This window comes from Haliotis asinina, chromosome 8, assembly GCF_037392515.1.
Source record: "Haliotis asinina isolate JCU_RB_2024 chromosome 8, JCU_Hal_asi_v2, whole genome shotgun sequence".
NCBI lineage: Eukaryota > Metazoa > Mollusca > Gastropoda > Lepetellida > Haliotidae > Haliotis > Haliotis asinina.
In genome coordinates, this window is record NC_090287.1 from 1,491,474 (window position 1) to 1,512,366 (window position 20,893).

At 42.5% G+C, this 20,893-nt stretch overlaps 2 protein-coding genes across 2 annotated transcripts; both read right to left on the reverse strand.

Annotated features, from left to right (window-relative positions):
• Positions 1–1,932: 1,932 nt before the first annotated feature.
• On the reverse strand, positions 1,933–4,558 carry LOC137294283 (lipase-like). Its single transcript, XM_067825288.1, has 6 exons — positions 4,461–4,558; positions 4,042–4,267; positions 3,420–3,598; positions 3,073–3,288; positions 2,507–2,722; positions 1,933–2,152 (listed from the first exon to the last, which is right to left on the reverse strand). Exons 1-6 carry the CDS (start codon positions 4,556–4,558, stop codon positions 1,933–1,935), a joined length of 1,155 nt encoding a protein of 384 aa, XP_067681389.1.
• A 5,425-nt stretch (positions 4,559–9,983) lies between these two features.
• Positions 9,984–20,673, reverse strand: LOC137294285 (neurofilament medium polypeptide-like). The gene is made up of 7 exons (XM_067825291.1): positions 20,572–20,673; positions 18,457–18,520; positions 16,543–16,701; positions 12,409–12,595; positions 11,833–11,992; positions 11,511–11,687; positions 9,984–10,097 (listed from the first exon to the last, which is right to left on the reverse strand). The coding sequence occupies exons 1-7, from the start codon at positions 20,671–20,673 to the stop codon at positions 9,984–9,986; spliced, it is 963 nt and encodes a 320-aa protein (XP_067681392.1).
• Between the last annotated feature and the right edge of the window lie 220 nt (positions 20,674–20,893).

Below are 20,893 nucleotides of genomic sequence, written 5' to 3' on the forward strand. Positions count from 1 at the left end.
TAATTATATTTTCTGACCCTTTGGGGCTATGACAAAGAATCTGGATATATTCCAGATTGGATTTTGGACGTTCCAGGAAGTGATTCTGCAGAGATGAAATTGCAGGTGAGGAAAGTTTGTTTGACAGCTTGCAGATGACGGTTACTCCAGGGGTTGTTTGACTTGTTAGGTGCCCTGGAAGCATGTGTTTCTACGAGTACAAAGGTTGGGATAGTAATGTTTGTATCTGTGACAAGAATAATTTATGTGAGTTTCCACACAGGATAGTCATTTTGGAATGCACTATGACAATCTTCAACTGTGTGGGTCTTCTCACCCCAGTGAGCACTCGCAACAAACAACATGCAAGTGTCTTTCTGCATTTGAAGCATCTCGTGCAACTTGGAATAGGAAACAACACTGATGTTACAGTAACTGGTCTTAATGATTTGGGGGCATTTGGAGAAAGCAAACAAGTGTTTGTATGCAGTGTCTTGGCTTTGCTGGTACGTGTGTAGCAAAACAAGACAATGTCTATATCGGCTATATCGGCTAATAGTCAGTCGATGCTGATCTCTCACGATTCTATTGTTGGTGCCAATTGTTCCTTGAGGAGAAAATGACAAGGAAATGTCTCTAGTTGTCTCTTATTGTGTTCACTTAGAAAAGCACCTATCCACAAGCGTTTAATATTCCAGGATAAGTGATACGTCTATGTTGTGTATTTTTTAGGGTTACGTATGCCATGGCAAGAAAATATATTTCACCAAAACGTGAAAATAACGCAATATGTAAAAATTAACGCAATATGTATTTAACGCAAAAACTATTTTAACGCAGTTTGTAAAATATTATGAAATCTGTGAAATACAGCTTTGTTGTTGGTTATAAGTCTTGGCGATTGAAAATCATATTTTAGTAACTTTTCTTTATTGGCTTTTTAAAAATAAGTAACTAAGTAACTATTGCAACATTTCTGTCAAAATGAACCTCTTTTCTACCTTCAGATATCATCCTTTGGGACAGTTACTATAAAGTAAAGCCGATAACTGTGTAATATACGTCTAAAGACGCTTTACATCGTAATCAACATTCGATAGATTGCAAGGAAATCATGTTTCTCTTCATAGTATATTTACATAAATGTGATCATTAAGTCATGTTCAAGGAGTTGGTACCTTTTTGCTCTATTTTTATCCTACAACGCACATGTAGCTGATTTTCCGTTCCCCGCCCTGTTCGTCCAAACAACTGGATTGAGCGATATCTCATGAAATGATTTATTATTTGTAATGATATTTTTTTAGCCAAGGTTCAACTTGAAAATCTGCAGATATCAGTGTTTGATTTTAGTTTCTTTTTGTATTGTTTTTGTTGCGAGGCGAGTTTTGTGTTTAGTTTTGTCCTACGTAGTGGTGAATTAATAGCAAGTTATTTTCCTTTTTGATATTATTGTGTGTAAGTTGCTTTTCCTGGTAAACAGATATATAGGATTTTATTTGTAAAATCTCACCTCTTACCTCACCTTGTACAACTTTTTGTCTCACTGTCGCTCTGCTTTGTTCAACTTTCTGTCTCAGTGTAAGTGCTTTGTTCAGCTTTCTGTCTCAGTGTATCTGCTTTGTTCATCTTTCTGTCTCAGTGTCTCTGCTTTGTTCAACTTTCTGTCTCAGTGTAAGTGCTTTGTTCAGCTTTCTGTCTCAGTGTATCTGCTTTGTTCAGCTATCTGTCTCAGTGTCTCTGCTTTGTTCAACTTTCTTTCTCAGTGTCGTTCTGGGCCACTTTCTCTCTCACTGTCACATTGTCCTGGACATCTTTCTCACTGTGCCCTTGTTCTGGGCCACTTTCTCTCTCACCTTGCCGTTGTTCTGGGCCACTTTCTCTCTCACTGTCACATTGTTCTGGACAACTTTCTCACTGTGCCGTCGTTCTGAGCCACTTTCTCTCTCACTGTCACATTGTCCTGGACAACTTTCTCACTGTGCCGTTGTTTTGGGCCACTTTCTCTCTCACCGTGCCGTTGTTCTGGGCCACTTTCTTTCTCACCGTGTCGTTGTTCTGGGCCACTTTCTCTCTCACTGTCACATTGTCCTGGACAACTTTCTCACTGTGCCCTTGTTCTGGGCCACTTTCTCTCTCACCTTGCCGTTGTTCTGGGCCACTTTCTCTCTCACTGTCACATTGTTCTGGACAACTTTCTCACTGTGCCGTCGTTCTGAGCCACTTTCTCTCTCACTGTCACATTGTCCTGGACAACTTTCTCACTGTGCCGTTGTTTTGGGCCACTTTCTCTCTCACCGTGCCGTTGTTCTGGGCCACTTTCTTTCTCACCGTGTCGTTGTTCTGGGCCACTTTCTCTCTCACTGTCACATTGTCCTGGACAACTTTCTCACTGTGCCCTTGTTCTGGGCCACTTTCTCTCTCACCTTGCCGTTGTTCTGGGCCACTTTCTCTCTCACTGTCACATTGTTCTGGACAACTTTCTCACTGTGCCGTCGTTCTGAGCCACTTTCTCTCTCACTGTCACATTGTCCTGGACAACTTTCTCACTGTGCCGTTGTTTTGGGCCACTTTCTCTCTCACCGTGCCGTTGTTCTGGGCCACTTTCTTTCTCACCGTGTCGTTGTTCTGGGCCACTTTCTCTCTCACTGTCACATTGTCCTGGACAACTTCCTCACTGTGCCGTTGTTCTGGGCCACTTTCTTTCTCACCGTGCCGTTGTTCTGGGCCACTTTCTCTCTCACTGTCACATTGTCCTGGACAACTTTCTCACTGTGCCGTTGTTCTGGGCCACTTTCTCTCTCCCTGTCACATTGTCCTGGACAACTTTCTCACTGTGCCCTTGTTCTGGGCCACTTTCTCTCTCACTGTCACATTGTCCTGGACAACTTTCTCACTGTGCCGTTGTTCTGGGCCACTTTCTCTCTCACTGTCACATTGTCCTGGACAACTTTTTCACTGTGCCGTTGTTCTGGGCCACTTTCTCTCTCACCTTGCCGTTGTTCTGGGCCACTTTCTCTCTCACTGTCACATTGTTCTGGACAACTTTCTCACCGTGCCGTTGTTCTGGGCCACTTTCTCTCTCACTGTCACATTGTTCTGGACAACTTTCTCACTGTGTCATTGTTCTGGACCACTTTCTCTCTCACTGTGCCGTTGTTCTGGGCCACTTTCTTTCTCAGTGTGTCGTTGTTCTGGGCCACTTTCTTTCTCACCGTGCCGTTGTTCTGGGCCACTTTCTCTCTCACTGTCACATTGTTCTGGACAACTTTCTGACCGTGTCGTTGTTCTGGGCCACTTTCTCTCCCACTGCCACATTGTTCTGGACAACTTTCTCACTGTGCCGTTGTTCTGGGCCACTTTCTCTCTCACTGTCACATTGTTCTGGACCACTTTCTCACCGTGCCGTTGTTCTGGGCCACTTTCTCTCTCACTGTCACATTGCTCTGGACAACTTTCTCACTGTGTCATTGTTCTGGACCACTTTCTCTCTCACTGTGCCGTTGTTCTGGGCCACTTTCTTTCTCAGTGTGTCGTTGTTCTGGGCCACTTTCTTTCTCACCGTGCCGTTGTTCTGGGCCACTTTCTCTCTCACTGTCACATTGTTCTGGACAACTTTCTGACCGTGTCGTTGTTCTGGGCCACTTTCTCTCCCACTGCCACATTGTTCTGGACAACTTTCTCACTGTGCCGTTGTTCTGGGCCACTTTCTCTCTCACTGTCACATTGTTCTGGACAACTTTCTCACCGTGCCGTTGTTCTGGGCCACTTTCTCTCTCACTGTCACATTGTTCTGGACAACTTTCTCACTGTGTCATTGTTCTGGACCACTTTCTCTCTCACCGTGCCGTTGTTCTGGGCCACTTTCTCTCTCACTGTCACATTGTTCTGGACAACTTTCTCACCGTGCCGTTGTTCTGGGCCACTTTCTCTCTCACTGTCACATTGTTCTGGACAACTTTCTCACTGTGTCATTGTTCTGGGCCACTTTCTCTCTCACTGTCACATTGTTCTGGACAACTTTCTCACTGTGTCATTGTTCTGGACCACTTTCTCTCTCACCGTGCCGTTGTTCTGGGCCACTTTCTTTCTCACCGTGCCATTGTTCTGGGCCACTTTCTTTCTCACCGTGCCGTTGTTCTGGGCCACTTTCTCTCTCACTGTCACATTGTCCTGGACAACTTTCTCACCTTGCCATTGTTCTGGGCCACTTTCTCTCTCACCGTGCCGTTGTTCTGGGCCACTTTCTTTCTCACCGTGCCGTTGTTCTGGGCCACTTTCTCTCTCACTGTCACATTGTTCTGGACAACTTTCGCACTGTGCCGTTGTTCTGGGCCACTTTCTCTCTCACTGTCACATTGTTCTGGACAACTTTCTCACCGTGCCGTTGTTCTGGGCCACTTTCTCTCGCACTGTCACATTGTTCTGGAGAACTTTCTCACCGTGCCGTTGTTCTGGGCCACTTTCTCTCTCACTGTCACATTGTTCTGGACAACTTTCTCACTGTGCCGTTGTTCTGGGCCACTTTCTCTCTCACTGTCACATTCTTCTGGATGAACACTAGAGTAGCTGGTTCCATTTGTAATAATGTTTGATACTACGTCAGGTCTTCACACGAATGTAACTGAATACACAGCGAATGGCAACCTGTGTGATTAAATGGTGAGTTATATATACTATAATATAGTTTGTTAGTCGTGGCTTGCGATTTGGCATTTTCGATGCATTTCATTTTCTGAAACCGTGAATGGCGAGTCCTGTTACTCATTTACATCACTATTCCATGTTACCTAAATTGCATCAAATACAATGACTTCATTTGATTAAATTTGACGGAGGGAAACATTCTCAAACGTCTCTGGTTATACTCAGTTTTATTGGCAGCAATATTAGCTGTGACTTGATAGAAGGAAATCAGATGTGATTGGAATGGAATTACCCGAACCCCTCCGATCTTCTCTCTCCGTGCCGTTGTTCTGGGCCACTTTCTCTCTCACTGTCACATTGTCCTGGACAACTTTCTCACTGTGCCGTTGTTCTGGGCCACTTTCTCTCTCACTATCACATTGTCCTGGACAACTTTCTTACTGTGCCGTTGTTCTGGGCCACTTTCTCTCTCACCTTGCCGTTGTTCTGGGCCACTTTCTCTCTCACTGTCACATTGTTCTGGACAACTTTCTCACCGTGCCGTTGTTCTGGGCCACTTTCTCTCTCACTGTCACATTGTTCTGGACAACTTTCTCACTGTGCCGTTGTTCTGGGCCACTTTCTCTCTCACTGTGCCGTTGTTCTGGGCCACTTTCTTTCTCACCGTGCCGTTGTTCTGGGCCACTTTCTCTCTCACTGTCACATTGTTCTGGACAACTTTCTCACTGTGCCGTTGTTCTGGGCCACTTTCTCTCTCACTGTCACATTGTTCTGGACAACTTTCTCACTGTGCCGTTGTTCTGGGCCACTTTCTCTCTCACTGTCACATTGTTCTGGATGAACACTAGAGTAACTGGTTCCATTTGTAATAATGTTTGATACTACGTCAGGTCTTCACACGAATGTCACTGAATACACAGCGAATGGCAACCTGTGTGATTAAATGGTTATATTGTTATATTGTAATGGAATGGAATCTAAGTAAATACAGTAAAAGTATCCAAAACATAATGTTAACATTGTCCATCACGCATGTCACCTATTTTCACTATATCATGATCTACCTGCAAATGTCCATTCACATTTTTTAACCTTAAAGTAAATAATAAGATGGCAACATCACAGACAGTTACCTGGTTCTGAAGTTCACTTACTTGTGTCACTTTAAGAGGGCACTGTTGACATCTATGTTTTATCTAGCACTGAACGTTCCCGGTAGCAGCACTTGTCAGACATGACCTAATTACCACTGCGTGTTACTACGCTATTTATATTCATGCAGGATTTTACTACTGGTGTTTCATCCTTCACAGTTATTGTACAGGCTTATGTATTTAGTGTATCTAACTGGTATTTTATTCTATGTCTGGAATCATTGTGCATTGTGGATGATAGCAACAATGTTTGTCAGGGACTATTTCTTGTGTGCACTCCTGCTCCCTGGTTATTTATAGAAAGTAAGTCTGACCTGTGACCCATGTAAACAATGACCTATTACACTGGTTAATGGCGATTTTCTGATAACTTCCTTGTTCAGAAGTGTTTTTAAGTGTTTTCCATGATGGATACTGATATAAATTACGCTTGATTGCTGTGAATAATGAATTTGATCAATTTGACATTTCTCAGGTTACGGTGACCTGTCAACGTTTTACGTTAGGTTGAGTGACGGTTTATAAACTGAATGTCCGTTTTTATATCAAAAGCCACATAATCATTATCTGGTATTTTCCTGGAATCTGTGACAGAAATGCATTGTTTTAAGACAGAGAGGACAACATATAATCTCCTGTATTTCCTACATTTGTACCTCAAACATGACAGTCATTCCATGTTTTGACATTTCTCGCCGACAATCATTCATGGCACTGTTTGACATTCTGTTGTCCGTTTTCTCTGTTTGCTTCTACCAAATATCTTAGCAATCTCGTTAGTGTCCGAATTATTAAAGGACACGTAGGACAACATAAATTCCTGGAAACAGGGCACATTTACGTTAGATCTACATTGACACCAAGTTGTCAATAGACGTAGCATGCATTTGACGTCTGTCAAAATGTCGTCCTAGTCGCTTGGTGTAACTATATCGTTGCCCTTATTCTTGTTATCAAATGTCACCACAAAACACAGATGTCCATTGTGTTTAATCTTTTCGGACACTTTTTATCACATGAGGACAACACCAAATGATAAGGAAACTGAATATTTTGTACATTTCACCTGTCATTTGAGCTGACCACCAACCAAGATGGCGGCCGCTGACGCTACGTTGATAGAAAGATATTGTCCGTTTAATTATAACAAATTGTCTTGATGTCCTAATTATTTCTACTGTGTCCTAATCAATTTCGGACAAACAGGACACCAACAGGACAATTAGTGATCACTTACTTGTGTTAGAAACAATACTGCCTCTGCAGTGCTTTGTGTAGGAAAGCCACCAAACCTGTGTTCTGATTGGCTGAGAAAGGTCACATGACCTCCTGATGATACCTATAAATACGATCACTGGTCAAGGCCCAAGGACAACTACAATTACTCACAACTGACTCATTCACTCGATCCTCATCCATTCATCCACTCATTACTTGTTCTAAGGTTAAGATTCCGATTGTAGAAGTAATTTGAACTGACCTTCACCTGGCATCCCTACCAACTTGCATTTATTATCCTGACTATCACTAGGTATATATTTTAAGTCAAATTTGCAATCACTTGGTAACATTATATACAGAGTATCATTTCTGCAAGATACAATTTGAGTCAAAATATATGTAGCATAATAACCATTATTTTCCTTGGAGACTGAGCCTTGTCATTAAGCCAATCTATAGGCAAACTAGTGTCTTATCAGACCTGACTATATTTATTGGCATCATTTATTTTATCACTTTGTTAGCCAAAGTTGCATTGGCATTGTTGCCGTTATAACAAACTTAAACAGAAAGTTTGCATGCATCATTGCAAACTCTCCTACTCTGCTTCATCATCTCCTTGTGTTATTTGTCTTCCAACGTGCACCCCAAGGGTGTTACAATATATACTATAATATAGTTTGTTAGTCGTGGTTTGCGATTTGGCATTTTCGATGCATTTCATTTTCTGAAACCGTGAATGGCGAGTCCTGTTACTCATTTACATCACTATTCCATGTTACCTAAATTGCATCAAATACAATGACTTCATTTGATTAAATTTGACGGAGGGAAACATACTCAAACGTCTCTGGTTATACTCAGTTTTATTGGCAGCAATATTAGCTGTGACTTGATAGAAGGAAATCAGATGTGATTGGAATGGAATTACCCGAACCCCTCCGATCTTCTCTCTCCGTGTCGTTGTTCTGGGCCACTTTCTCTCTCACTGTCACATTGTCCTGGACAACTTTCTCACTGTGCCGTTGTTCTGGGCCACTTTCTCTCTCACCGTGCCATTCTTCTGGGCTACTTTCTTTCTCACTGTGCCGTTGTTCTGGGCCACTTTCTCTCTCACCGTGCCGTTGTTCTGGGCCACTTTCTTTCTCACCGTGCCGTTGTTCCGGGCCACTTTCTCTCTCACTGTCACATTGTCCTGGACAACTTTCTCACTGTGCCGTTGTTCTGGGCAACTTTCTCTCTCACCGTGCCGTTGTTCTGGGCCACTTTCTCTCTCACTGTCACATTGTTCTGGACAACTTTCTCACTGTGCCGTTGTTCCGGGCCGCTTTCTCTCTCTCCGTGCCGTTGTTCTGGGCCACTTTCTCTCTCACTGTCACATTGTCCTGGACAACTTTCTCACCGTGCCGTTGTTCTGGGCCACTTTCTTTCTCACTGTGCCGTTGTTCTGGGCCACTTTCTCTCTCACCGTGCTGTTGTTCTGGGCCACTTTCTTTCTCACTGTGCCCTTGTTCTGGGCCACTTTCTCTCTCACTGTCACATTGTCTTGGACAACTTTCTCACTGTGTCGTTGTTCTGGGCCACTTTCTCTCTCACCTTGCCGTTGTTCTGGGCCACTTTCTCTCTCACTGTCACATTGTCCTGGACAACTTTCTCACCGTGCCGTTGTTCTGGGCCACTTTCTCTCTCACTGTCACATTGTTCTGGACAACTTTCTCACTGTGCCGTTGTTCTGGGCCACTTTCTCTCTCACTGTGCCGTTGTTCTGGGCCACTTTCTTTCTCACCGTGCCGTTGTTCTGGGCCACTTTCTCTCTCACTGTCACATTGTTCTGGACAACTTTCTCACTGTGCCGTTGTTCTGGGCCACTTTCTCTCTCACTGTCACATTGTTCTGGACAACTTTCTCACTGTGCCGTTGTTCTGGGCCACTTTCTCTCTCACTGTCACATTGTTCTGGATGAACACTAGAGTAACTGGTTCCATTTGTAATAATGTTTGATACTACGTCAGGTCTTCACACGAATGTCACTGAATACACAGCGAATGGCAACCTGTGTGATTAAATGGTTATATTGTTATATTGTAATGGAATGGAATCTAAGTAAATACAGTAAAAGTATCCAAAACATAATGTTAACATTGTCCATCACGCATGTCACCTATTTTCGCTATATCATGATCTACCTGCAAATGTCCATTCACATTTTTTAACCTTAAAGTAAATAATAAGATGGCAACATCATAGACAGTTACCTGGTTCTGAAGTTCACTTACTTGTGTCACTTTAAGAGGGCACTGTTGACATCTATGTTTTATCTAGCACTGAACGTTCCCGGTAGCAGCACTTGTCAGACATGACCTAATTACCACTGCGTGTTACTACGCTATTTATATTCATGCAGGATTTTACTACTGGTGTTTCATCCTTCACAGTTATTGTACAGGCTTATGTATTTAGTGTATCTAACTGGTATTTTATTCTATGTCTGGAATCATTGTGCATTGTGGATGATAGCAACAATGTTTGTCAGGGACTATTTCTTGTGTGCACTCCTGCTCCCTGGTTATTTATAGAAAGTAAGTCTGACCTGTGACCCATGTAAACAATGACCTATTACACTGGTTAATGGCGATTTTCTGATAACTTCCTAGTTCAGAAGTGTTTTTAAGTGTTTTCCATGATGGATACTGATATAAATTACGCTTGATTGCTGTGAATAATGAATTTGATCAATTTGACATTTCTCAGGTTACGGTGACCTGTCAACGTTTTACGTTAGGTTGAGTGACGGTTTATAAACTGAATGTCCGTTTTTATATCAAAAGCCACATAATCATTATCTGGTATTTTCCTGGAATCTGTGACAGAAATGCATTGTTTTAAGACAGAGAGGACAACATATAATCTCCTGTATTTCCTACATTTGTACCTCAAACATGACAGTCATTCCATGTTTTGACATTTCTCGCCGACAATCATTCATGGCACTGTTTGACATTCTGTTGTCCGTTTTCTCTGTTTGCTTCTACCAAATATCTTAGCAATCTCGTTAGTGTCCGAATTATTAAAGGACACGTAGGACAACATAAATTCCTGGAAACAGGGCACATTTACGTTACATTGACACCAAGTTGTCAATAGACGTAGCATGCATTTGACGTCTGTCAAAATGTCGTCCTAGTCGCTTGGTGTAACTATATCGTTGCCCTTATTCTTGTTATCAAATGTCACCACAAAACACAGATGTCCATTGTGTTTAATCTTTTCGGACACTTTTTATCACATGAGGACAACACCAAATGATAAGGAAACTGAATATTTTGTACATTTCACCTGTCATTTGAGCTGACCACCAACCAAGATGGCGGCCGCTGACGCTACGTTGATAGAAAGATATTGTCCGTTTAATTATAACAAATTGTCTTGATGTCCTAATTATTTCTACTGTGTCCTAATCAATTTCGGACAAACAGGACAACAACAGGACAATTAGTGATCACTTACTTGTGTTAGAAACAGTACTGCCTCTGCAGTGCTTTGTGTAGGAAAGCTATCAAACCTGTGTTCTGATTGGCTGAGAAAGGTCACATGACCTCCTGATGATGCCTATAAATACGATCACTGGTCAAGGCCCAAGGACAACTACAATTACTCACAACTGACTCATTCACTCGATCCTCATCCATTCATCCACTCATTACTTGTTCTAAGGTTAAGATTCCGATTGTAGAAGTAATTTGAACTGACCTTCACCTGGCATCCCTACCAACTTGCATTTATTATCCTGACTATCACTAGGTATATATTTTAAGTCAAATTTGCAATCACTTGGTAACATTATATACAGAGTATCATTTCTGCAAGATACAATTTGAGTCAAAATATATGTAGCATAATAACCATTATTTTCCTTGGAGACTGAGCCTTGTCATTAAGCCAATCTATAGGCAAACTAGTGTCTTATCAGACCTGACTATATTTATTGGCATCATTTATTTTATCACTTTGTTAGCCAAAGTTGCATTGGCATTGTTGCCGTTATAACAAAATTAAACAGAAAGTTTGCATGCATCATTGCAAACTCTCCTACTCTGCTTCATCATCTCCTTGTGTTATTTGTCTTCCAACGTGCACCCCAAGGGTGTTACAATATATACTATAATATAGTTTGTTAGTCGTGGTTTGCGATTTGGCATTTTCGATGCATTTCATTTTCTGAAACCGTGAATGGCGAGTCCTGTTACTCATTTACATCACTATTCCATGTTACCTAAATTGCATCAAATACAATGACTTCATTTGATTAAATTTGACGGAGGGAAACATTCTCAAACGTCTCTGGTTATACTCAGTTTTATTGGCAGCAATATTAGCTGTGACATGATAGAAGGAAATCAGATGTGATTGGAATGGAATTACCCGAACCCCTCCGATCTTCTCTCTCCGTGTCGTTGTTCTGGGCCACTTTCTCTCTCACTGTCACATTGTCCTGGACAACTTTCTCACTGTGCCGTTGTTCTGGGCCACTTTCTCTCTCACCGTGCCATTGTTCTGGGCTACTTTCTTTCTCACTGTGCCGTTGTTCTGGGCCACTTTCTCTCTCACCGTGCCGTTGTTCTGAGCCACTTTCTTTCTCACCGTGCCGTTGTTCCGGGCCACTTTCTCTCTCACTGTCACATTGTCCTGGACAACTTTCTCACTGTGCCGTTGTTCTGGGCCACTTTCTCTCTCACCGTGCCGTTGTTCTGGGCCACTTTCTTTCTCACCGTGCCGTTGTTCTGGGCCACTTTCTCTCTCACTGTCACATTGTTCTGGACAACTTTCTCACTGTGCCGTTGTTCCGGGCCGCTTTCTCTCTCTCCGTGCCGTTCTTCTGGGCCACTTTCTCTCTCACTGTCACATTGTCCTGGACAACTTTCTCACCGTGCTGTTGTTCTGGGCCACTTTCTTTCTCACTGTGCCCTTGTTCTGGGCCACTTTCTCTCTCACTGTCACATTGTCCTGGACAACTTTCTCACTGTGTCGTTGTTCTGGGCCACTTTCTCTCTCACCGTGCCGTTGTTCTGGGCCACTTTCTCTCTCACCGTGCCGTTGTTCTGGGCCACTTTCTTTCTCACTGTCACATTGTTCTGGACAACTTTCTCACTGTGCCGTTGTTCTGGGCCGCTTTCTCTCTCTCCGTGCCGTTGTTCTTGGCCACTTTCTCTCTCACTGTCACATTGTTCTGGACAACTTTCTGACCGTGTCGTTGTTCTGGGCCACTTTCTCTCCCACTGCCACATTGTTCTGGACAACTTTCTCACTGTGCCGTTGTTCTGGGCCACTTTCTCTTTCACTGTCACATTGTTCTGGACAACTTTCTCACCGTGCCGTTGTTCTGGGCCACTTTCTCTCTCACTGTCACATTGTTCTGGACAACTTTCTCACTGTGTCATTGTTCTGGACCACTTTCTCTCTCACTGTGCCCTTGTTCTGGGCCACTTTCTCTCTCACCGAGCCGTTGTTCTGGGCCACTTTCTTTCTCACCGTGCCATTGTTCTGGGCCACTTTCTTTCTCACCGTGCCGTTGTTCTGGGCCACTTTCTCTCTCACTGTCACATTGTCCTGGACAACTTTCTCACCTTGCCGTTGTTCTGGGCCACTTTCTCTCTCACCGTGCCGTTGTTCTGGGCCACTTGATTTCTCACCGTGCCGTTGTTCTGGGCCACTTTCTCTCTCACTGTCACATTGTTCTGGACAACTTTCGCACTGTGCCGTTGTTCTGGGCCACTTTCTCTCTCACTGTCACATTGTTCTGGACAACTTTCGCACTGTGCCGTTGTTCTGGGCCACTTTCTCTCTCACTGTCACATTGTTCTGGACAACTTTCTCACCGTGCCGTTGTTCTGGGGCACTTTCTCTCTCACTGTCACATTGTTCTGGAGAACTTTCTCACCGTGCCGTTGTTCTGGGCCACTTTCTCTCTCACTGTCACATTGTTCTGGACAACTTTCTCACTGTGCCGTTGTTCTGGGCCACTTTCTCTCTCACTGTCACATTCTTCTGGACAACTTTCTCACTGTGCCGTTGTTCTGGGCCACTTTCTCTCTCACTGTCACATTGTTCTGGATGAACACTAGAGTAGCTGGTTCCATTTGTAATAATGTTTGATACTACGTCAGGTCTTCACACGAATGTAACTGAATACACAGCGAATGGGAACCTGTGTGATTAAATGGTGAGTTATATATACTATAATATAGTTTGTTAGTCGTGGCTTGCGATTTGGCATTTTCGATGCATTTCATTTTCTGAAACCGTGAATGGCGAGTCCTGTTACTCATTTACATCACTATTCCATGTTACCTAAATTGCATCAAATACAATGACTTCATTTGATTAAATTTGACGGAGGGAAACATTCTCAAACGTCTCTGGTTATACTCAGTTTTATTGGCAGCAATATTAGCTGTGACTTGATAGAAGGAAATCCGATGTGGTTGGAATGGAATTACCCCAACCCCTCCGATCTTCTCTCTCCGTGCCGTTGTTCTGGGCAGCTTTCTCTCTCACTGTCACATTGTCCTGGACAACTTTCTCACTGTGCCGTTGTTCTGGGCCACTTTCTCTCTCACTATCACATTGTCCTGGACAACTTTCTTACTGTGCCGTTGTTCTGGGCCACTTTCTCTCTCACCGTGCCGTTGTTCTGGGCCACTTTCTCTCTCACTGTCACATTGTTCTGGAGAACTTTCTCACCGTGCCGTTGTTCTGGGCCACTTTCTCTCTCACTGTCACATTGTTCTGGACAACTTTCTCACTGTGCCGTTGTTCTGGGCCACTTTCTCTCTCACTGTGCCGTTGTTCTGGGCCACTTTCTTTCTCACCGTGCCGTTGTTCTGGGCCACTTTCTCTCTCACTGTCACATTGTTCTGGACAACTTTCTCACTGTGCCGTTGTTCTGGGCCACTTTCTCTCTCACTGTCACATTGTTCTGGATGAACACTAGAGTAACTGGTTCCATTTGTAATAATGTTTGATACTACGTCAGGTCTTCACACGAATGACACTGAATACACAGCGAATGGCAACCTGTGTGATTAAATGGTTATATTGTTATATTGTAATGGAATGGAATTTAAGTAAATACAGTAAAAGTATCCAAAACATAATGTTAAGATTGTCCATCACGCATGTCACCTATTTTCGCTATATCATGATCTACCTGCAAATGTCCATTCACATTTTTTAACCTTAAAGTAAATAATAAGATGGCAACATCATAGACAGTTACCTGGTTCTGAAGTTCACTTACTTGTGTCACTTTAAGAGGGCACTGTTGACATCTATGTTTTATCTAGCACTGAACGTTCCCGGTAGCAGCACTTGTCAGACATGACCTAATTACCACTGCGTGTTACTACGCTATTTATATTCATGCAGGATTTTACTACTGGTGTTTCATCCTTCACAGTTATTGTACAGGCTTATGTATTTAGTGTATCTAACTGGTATTTTATTCTATGTCTGGAATCATTGTGCATTGTGGATGATAGCAACAATGTTTGTCAGGGACTATTTCTTGTGTGCACTCCTGCTCCCTGGTTATTTATAGAAAGTAAGTCTGACCTGTGACCCATGTAAACAATGACCTATTACACTGGTTAATGGCGATTTTCTGATGACTTCCTTGTTCAGAAGTGTTTTTAAGTGTTTTCCATGATGGATACTGATATAAATTACGCTTGATTGCTGTGAATAATGAATTTGATCAATTTGACATTTCTCAGGTTACGGTGACCTGTCAACGTTTTACGTTAGGTTGAGTGACGGTTTATAAACTGAATGTCCGTTTTTATATCAAAAGCCACATAATCATTATCTGGTATTTTCCTGGAATCTGTGACAGAAATGCATTGTTTTAAGACAGAGAGGACAACATATAATCTCCTGTATTTCCTACATTTGTACCTCAAACATGACAGTCATTCCATGTTTTGACATTTCTCGCCGACAATCATTCATGGCACTGTTTGACATTCTGTTGTCCGTTTTCTCTGTTTGCTTCTACCAAATATCTTAGCAATCTCGTTAGTGTCCGAATTATTAAAGGACACGTAGGACAACATAAATTCCTGGAAACAGGGCACATTTACGTTAGATCTACATTGACACCAAGTTGTCAATAGACGTAGCATGCATTTGACGTCTGTCAAAATGTCGTCCTAGTCGCTTGGTGTAACTATATCGTTGCCCTTATTCTTGTTATCAAATGTCACCACAAAACACAGATGTCCATTGTGTTTAATCTTTTCGGACACTTTTTATCACATGAGGACAACACCAAATGATAAGGAAACTGAATATTTTGTACATTTCACCTGTCATTTGAGCTGACCACCAACCAAGATGGCGGCCGCTGACGCTACGTTGATAGAAAGATATTGTCCGTTTAATTATAACAAATTGTCTTGATGTCCTAATTATTTCTACTGTGTCCTAATCAATTTCGGACAAACAGGACAACAACAGGACAATTAGTGATCACTTACTTGTGTTAGAAACAGTACTGCCTCTGCAGTGCTTTGTGTAGGAAAGCCATCAAACCTGTGTTCTGATTGGCTGAGAAAGGTCACATGACCTCCTGATGATGCCTATAAATACGATCACTGGTCAAGGCCCAAGGACAACTACAATTACTCACAACTGACTCATTCACTCGATCCTCATCCATTCATCCACTCATTACTTGTTCTAAGGTTAAGATTCCGATTGTAGAAGTAATTTGAACTGACCTTCACCTGGCATCCCTACCAACTTGCATTTATTATCCTGACTATCACTAGGTATATATTTTAAGTCAAATTTGCAATCACTTGGTAACATTATATACAGAGTATCATTTCTGCAAGATACAATTTGAGTCAAAATATATGTAGCATAATAACCATTATTTTCCTTGGAGACTGAGCCTTGTCATTAAGCCAATCTATAGGCAAACTAGTGTCTTTTCAGACCTGACTATATTTATTGGCATCATTTATTTTATCACTTTGTTAGCCAAAGTTGCATTGGCATTGTTGCCGTTATAACAAAATTAAACAGAAAGTTTGCATGCATCATTGCAAACTCTCCTACTCTGCTTCATCATCTCCTTGTGTTATTTGTCTTCCAACGTGCACCCCAAGGGTGTTACAATATATACTATAATATAGTTTGTTAGTCGTGGTTTGCGATTTGGCATTTTCGATGCATTTCATTTTCTGAAACCGTGAATGGCGAGTCCTGTTACTCATTTACATCACTATTCCATGTTACCTAAATTGCATCAAATACAATGACTTCATTTGATTAAATTTGACGGAGGGAAACATTCTCAAACGTCTCTGGTTATACTCAGTTTTATTGGCAGCAATATTAGCTGTGACTTGATAGAAGGAAATCAGATGTGATTGGAATGGAATTACCCGAACCCCTCCGATCTTCTCTCTCCGTGTCGTTGTTCTGGGCCACTTTCTCTCTCACTGTCACATTGTCCTGGACATTTTTCTCACTGTACCGTTGTTCTGGGCCACTTTCTCTCTCACCGTGCCGTTGTTCTGGGCTACTTTCTTTCTCACTGTGCCGTTGTTCTGGGCCACTTTCTCTCTCACCGTGCCGTTGTTCTGGGCCACTTTTTTTCTCACCGTGCCGTTGTTCTGGGCCACTTTCTCTCTCACTGTCACATTGTTCTGATCAACTTTCTCACTGTGCCGTTGTTCCGGGCCGCTTTCTCTCTCTCCGTGCCGTTGTTCTGGGCCACTTTCTCTCTCACTGTCACATTGTCCTGGACAACTTTCTCACCGTGCCGTTGTTCTGGGCCACTTTCTTTCTCACTGTGCCGTTGTTCTGGGCCACTTTCTCTCTCATCGTGCTGTTGTTCTGGGCCACTTTCTTTCTCACTGTGCCCTTGTTCTGGGCCACTTTCTCTCTCACTGTCACATTGTCCTGGACAACTTTCTCACTATGTCGTTGTTCTGGGCCACTTTCTCTCTCACCGTGCCGTTGTTCTGGGCCACTTTCTTTCTCACCGTGCCGTTGTTCTGGGCCACTATCTTTCTCACTGTCACATTGTTCTGGACAACTTTCTCACTGTGCCGTTGTTCTGGGCCGCTTTCTCTCTCTGCGTGCCGTTGTTCTGGGCCACTTTCTCTCTCACTGTCACATTGTTCTGGACAACTTTCTCACTGTGCCGTTGTTCTGGGCCACTTTCTCTCTCACTGTCACATTCTTCTGGACAACTTTCTCACTGTGCCGTTGTTCTGGGCCACTTTCTCTCTCACTGTCACATTGTTCTGGACAACTTTCTCACTGTGCCGTTGTTCTGGGCCACTTTCTCTCTCACTGTCACATTGTTCTGGATGAACACTAGAGTAACTGGTTCCATTTGTAATAATGTTTGATACTACGTCAGGTCTTCACACGAATGTCACTGAATACACAGCGAATGGCAACCTGTGTGATTAAATGGTTATATTGTTATATTGTAATGGAATGGAATCTAAGTAAATACAGTAAAAGTATCCAAAACATAATGTTAACATTGTCCATCACGCATGTCACCTATTTTCGCTATATCATGATCTACCTGCAAATGTCCATTCACATTTTTTAACCTTAAAGTAAATAATAAGATGACAACATCATAGACAGTTACCTGGTTCTGAAGTTCACTTACTTGTGTCACTTTAAGAGGGCACTGTTGACATCTATGTTTTATCTAGCACTGAACGTTCCCGGTAGCAGCACTTGTCAGACATGACCTAATTACCACTGCGTGTTACTACGCTATTTATATTCATGCAGGATTTTACTACTGGTGTTTCATCCTTCACAGTTATTGTACAGGCTTATGTATTTAGTGTATCTAACTGGTATTTTATTCTATGTCTGGAATCATTGTGCATTGTGGATGATAGCAACAATGTTTGTCAGGGACTATTTCTTGTGTGCACTCCTGCTCCCTGGTTATTTATAGAAAGTAAGTCTGACCTGTGACCCATGTAAACAATGACCTATTACACTGGTTAATGGCGATTTTCTGATAACTTCCTTGTTCAGAAGTGTTTTTAAGTGTTTTCCATGATGGATACTGATATAAATTACGCTTGATTGCTGTGAATAATGAATTTGATCAATTTGACATTTCTCAGGTTACGGTGACCTGTCAACGTTTTACGTTAGGTTGAGTGACGGTTTATAAACTGAATGTCCGTTTTTATATCAAAAGCCACATAATCATTATCTGGTATTTTCCTGGAATCTGTGATAGAAATGCATTGTTTTAAGACAGAGAGGACAACATATAATCTCCTGTATTTCCTACATTTATACCTCAAACATGGCAGTCATTCCATGTTTTGACATTTCTCGCCGACAATCATTCATGGCACTGTTTGACATTCTGTTGTCCGTTTTCTCTGTTTGCTTCTACCAAATATCTTAGCAATCTCGTTAGTGTCCGAATTATTAAAGGACACGTAGGACAACATAAATTCCTGGAAACAGGGCACATTTACGTTACATTGACACCAAGTTCTCAATAGACGTAGTATGCATTTGACGTCTGTCAAAATGTCGTCCTAGTCGCTTGGTGTAACTATATCGTTGCCCTTATTCTTGTTATATCAAATGTCACCACAAAACACAGATGGCCATTGTGTTTAATCTTTTCGGACACTTTTTATCACATGAGGACAACACCAAATGATAAGGAAACTGAATATTTTGTACATTTCACCTGTCATTTGAGCTGACCACCAACCAAGATGGCGGCCGCTGACGCTACGTTGACAGAAAGATATTGTCCGCTTAATTATAACAAATTGTCTTGATGTCCTAATTATTTCTACTGTGTCCTAATCAATTTCGGACAAACAGGACAACAAAAGGACAATTAGTGATCACTTACTTGTGTTAGAAACAATACTGCCTATGCAGTGCTTTGTGTAGGAAAGCCATCAAACCTGTGTTCTGATTGGCTGAGAAAGGTCACATGACCTCCTGATGATGCCTATAAATACGATCACTGGTCAAGGCCCAAGGACAACTACAATTACTCACAACTGACTCATTCACTCGATCCTCATCCATTCATCCACTCATTACTTGTTCTAAGGTTAAGATTCCGATTGTAGAAGTAATTTGAACTGACCTTCACCTGGCATCCCTACCAACTTGCATTTATTATCCTGACTATCACTAGGTATATATTTTAAGTCAAATTTGCAATCACTTGGTAACATTATATACAGAGTATCATTTCTGCAAGATACAATTTGAGTCAAAATATATGTAGCATAATAACCATTATTTTCCTTGGAGACTGAGCCTTGTCATTAAGCCAATCTATAGGCAAACTAGTGTCTTATCAGACCTGACTATATTTATTGGCATCATTTATTTTATCACTTTGTTAGCCAAAGTTGCATTGGCATTGTTGCCGTTATAACAAAATTAAACAGAAAGTTTGCATGCATCATTGCAAACTCTCCTACTCTGCTTCATCATCTCCTTGTGTTATTTGTCTTCCAACGTGCACCCCAAGGGTGTTACAATATATACTATAATATAGTTTGTTAGTCGTGGTTTGCGATTTGGCATTTTCGATGGATTTCATTTTCTGAAACCGTGAATGGCGAGTCCTGTTACTCATTTACATCACTATTCCATGTTACCTAAATTGCATCAAATACAATGACTTCATTTGATTAAATTTAACGGAGGGAAACATTCTCAAACGTCTCTGGTTATACTCAGTTTTATTGGCAGCAATATTAGCTGTGACTTGATAGAAGGAAATCAGATGTGATTGGAATGGAATTACCCCAACCCCTCCGATCTTCTCTCTCCGTGTCGTTGTTCTGGGCCACTTTCTCTTTCACTGTCACATTGTCCTGGACAACTTTTTCACTGTGCCGTTGTTCTGGGCCACTTTCTCTCTCACCGTGCCTTTGTTCTGGGCCACTTTCTTTCTCACTGTGCCGTTGTTCTGGGCCACTTTCTCTCTCACCGTGCTGTTGTTCTGGGCCACTTTCTTTCTCACCGTGCCGTTGTTCCGGGCCACTTTCTCTCTCACTGTCACATTGTCCTGGACAACTTTCTCACTGTGCCGTTGTTCCGGGCCACTTTCTCTCTCACCGTGCCGTTGTTCTGGGCCACTTTCTCTCTCACTGTCACATTGTTCTGGACAACTTTCTCACTGTGCCGTTGTTCTGGGCCACTTTCTCTCTCACCGTGCCGTTGTTCTGGGCCACTTTCTTTCTCACCGTGCCGTTGTTCTGGGCCACTTTCTTTGTCACTGTCACATTGTTCTGGACAACTTTCTCACTGTGCCGTTGTTCTGGGCCGCTTTCTCTCTCTGCATGCCGTTGTTCTGGGCCACTTTCTCTCTCACTGTCACATTGTCCCGGACAACTTTCTCACTGTGCCGTTGTTCTGGGCTACTTTCTCTCTCACTGTCACATTGTTCTGGACAACTTTCTCACTGTGCAGTTGTTCTGGGCCACTTTCTCTCTCACTGTCACATTGTTCTGGACAACTTTCTCACTGTGCCGTTGTTCTGGGCCACTTTCTCTCTCACCGTGCCATTGTTCTGGGCTACTTTCTTTCTCACTGTGCCGTTGTTCTGGGCCACTTTCTCTCTCACCATGCCGTTGTTCTGGGCCACTTTCTTTCTCACCGTGCCGTTGTTCCGGGCCACTTTCTCTCACACTGTCACATTGTCCTGGACAACTTTCTCACTGTGCCGTTGTTCTGGGCCAGTTTCTCTCTCACCCTGCCGTTGTTCTGGGCCACTTTCTTTCTCACCGTGCCGTTGTTCTGGGCCACTTTCTCTCTCACTGTCACATTGTTCTGGACAACTTTCTCAC